This window comes from Nicotiana tomentosiformis, chromosome 1 (genome assembly GCF_000390325.3).
Source record: "Nicotiana tomentosiformis chromosome 1, ASM39032v3, whole genome shotgun sequence".
NCBI classification, from domain to species: domain Eukaryota; kingdom Viridiplantae; phylum Streptophyta; class Magnoliopsida; order Solanales; family Solanaceae; genus Nicotiana; species Nicotiana tomentosiformis.
The window spans coordinates 148,514,793-148,516,324 of record NC_090812.1 but is presented as its reverse complement, the minus strand read 5'-3'; the positions used below and the strand labels follow the sequence as shown (position 1 = coordinate 148,516,324).

The window sequence follows — 1,532 nt, the reverse complement described above, 5'->3', positions numbered from 1 at the left end:
CCCCTACTCATCTTATGCATAACCCCCACGACCTCCTCAACCTTAACGTGCCTACAGTACCTAAAGTCTCGGTGACTCACGTAATGCTCCAATTCACCTAGCACAATATCCATGTCCCCCTCTTCATTCAGGAGTTTATGAAAGAAAGTCTGCCATCTCTGTTTAATCTGAGCCTCTCCCATCAATACTCTGCCATCCTCATCTTTAGTGCACCTCACTTGGTCCAGATCCTAAGCTTTCCTCTCTCTCGCCTTGGTCAGCCGGAATAACTTCTTATCCCCGCCTTTGTCCTCCAGCTCCTTGTATAAATGACCAAATGCTGTAGTCTTAGCCTCTGTGACCGCCAACTTTGCCTCCTTCCTAGCTACATTATACCTCTCTCTGTTTGCTCTCCTCTCCTCCTCGCCTGTGCTCCCTACTAACTTTATGTTCGTCGCATTCTTTGCATCCACTTTACCTTGGACCAATTTATTCCACCACCAGTCGCCTTTGTGCCCGCCAGAGTAACCCTTTGTGACCCGTAAAACCTCTCTCGCCGCCTCCCTTATACAATTCGTCATCGTCGTCCACATAGTGCCTGCGTCCCCACTACTCCTCCAGGCTCCCATAGCCAATAACCTCCCCTCCAACTCCTGAGCTTTATCCTTAGTTAAGGCTCGCCACCTGATCCTCGCTCGTCCTCGTACAGACCTCCTCTTCCTCTTTATCATGATATAGACATCCATCACCAAGAGCCTATGCTGTGTCGCGATGGTCTCACCCAAGATAACTTTGCAATCCTTGCACAGCCCTCTATCACACCTCCTGAGGAGGAGATAATCAATCTGAGTCTTCGCCACCATACTTTGTAAAGTAACCAAATGCTCCTCCCTCTTCGAAAACTTAGAGTTCGCAATCACCAGCTCAAACGCCTTAGTAAAACCCCAACGGTGAAGTACCTCCTCCGTTCTTATCCCCAAAGCCGAAGCCACCATGCACCTCGCTATAGCCACCAACAGTCAACCCAATATGCCCATTGAGATCCCCTCATATAAATAATCTCCCAGCAAGCGGAATACTACGCACAATCTCATCCAACCCCTCCCAGAAGCTCCTTTTGACTTCCTCATCCAAGTCCGCTTGCGACGCGTAAGCTCTAACGACATTTAGAGTGCACTCTCAATCACTAGCTTAATAGTCATTAATCTGTCATTCACCTGCCTAACCTCTACCACAGACTCTCTAAGATACCTATCCACCAAAATACCCACTCCATTCTTACCCTTTCGTGCCTCTAGAGTACCACAACTTATACCTGTCCGCATCCTCGCCTTCGATCTTACGCACCTAGTCTCCTGAACACAAGCTATATTGACCTTCCTTTTTTGGAGAATCTTCGCCAACTCTATAAACTTACCCGTCAATGTTCCTATATTCCATGACCCAATTCTTAACCTATAGGCTCCCTTGTTCCCCTTACCCTCCCTGCCTCCTGTCCCACCCCCTGTCCCCTGCCCCACCCTCCACCCCCACCCCCGAGGACATGACCTTAT

At 49.0% G+C, this 1,532-nt stretch overlaps 1 protein-coding gene across 1 annotated transcript; it reads right to left on the bottom strand.

Moving 5' to 3' along the window:
- Nucleotides 1-230: 230 nt before the first annotated feature.
- Nucleotides 231-974, bottom strand: LOC138891529 (uncharacterized). Its single transcript, XM_070174968.1, has one exon. The coding sequence runs from the start codon at nt 972-974 to the stop codon at nt 231-233; it is 744 nt and encodes a 247-aa protein (XP_070031069.1).
- Nucleotides 975-1,532: the final 558 nt, after the last annotated feature.

Excerpts from the sequence above, each read along its gene's own strand:
- LOC138891529 (XM_070174968.1), bottom strand. The coding sequence starts at position 974 with ATGGTGGCTTCGGCTTTGGGGATAAGAACGGAGGAGGTACTTCACCGT.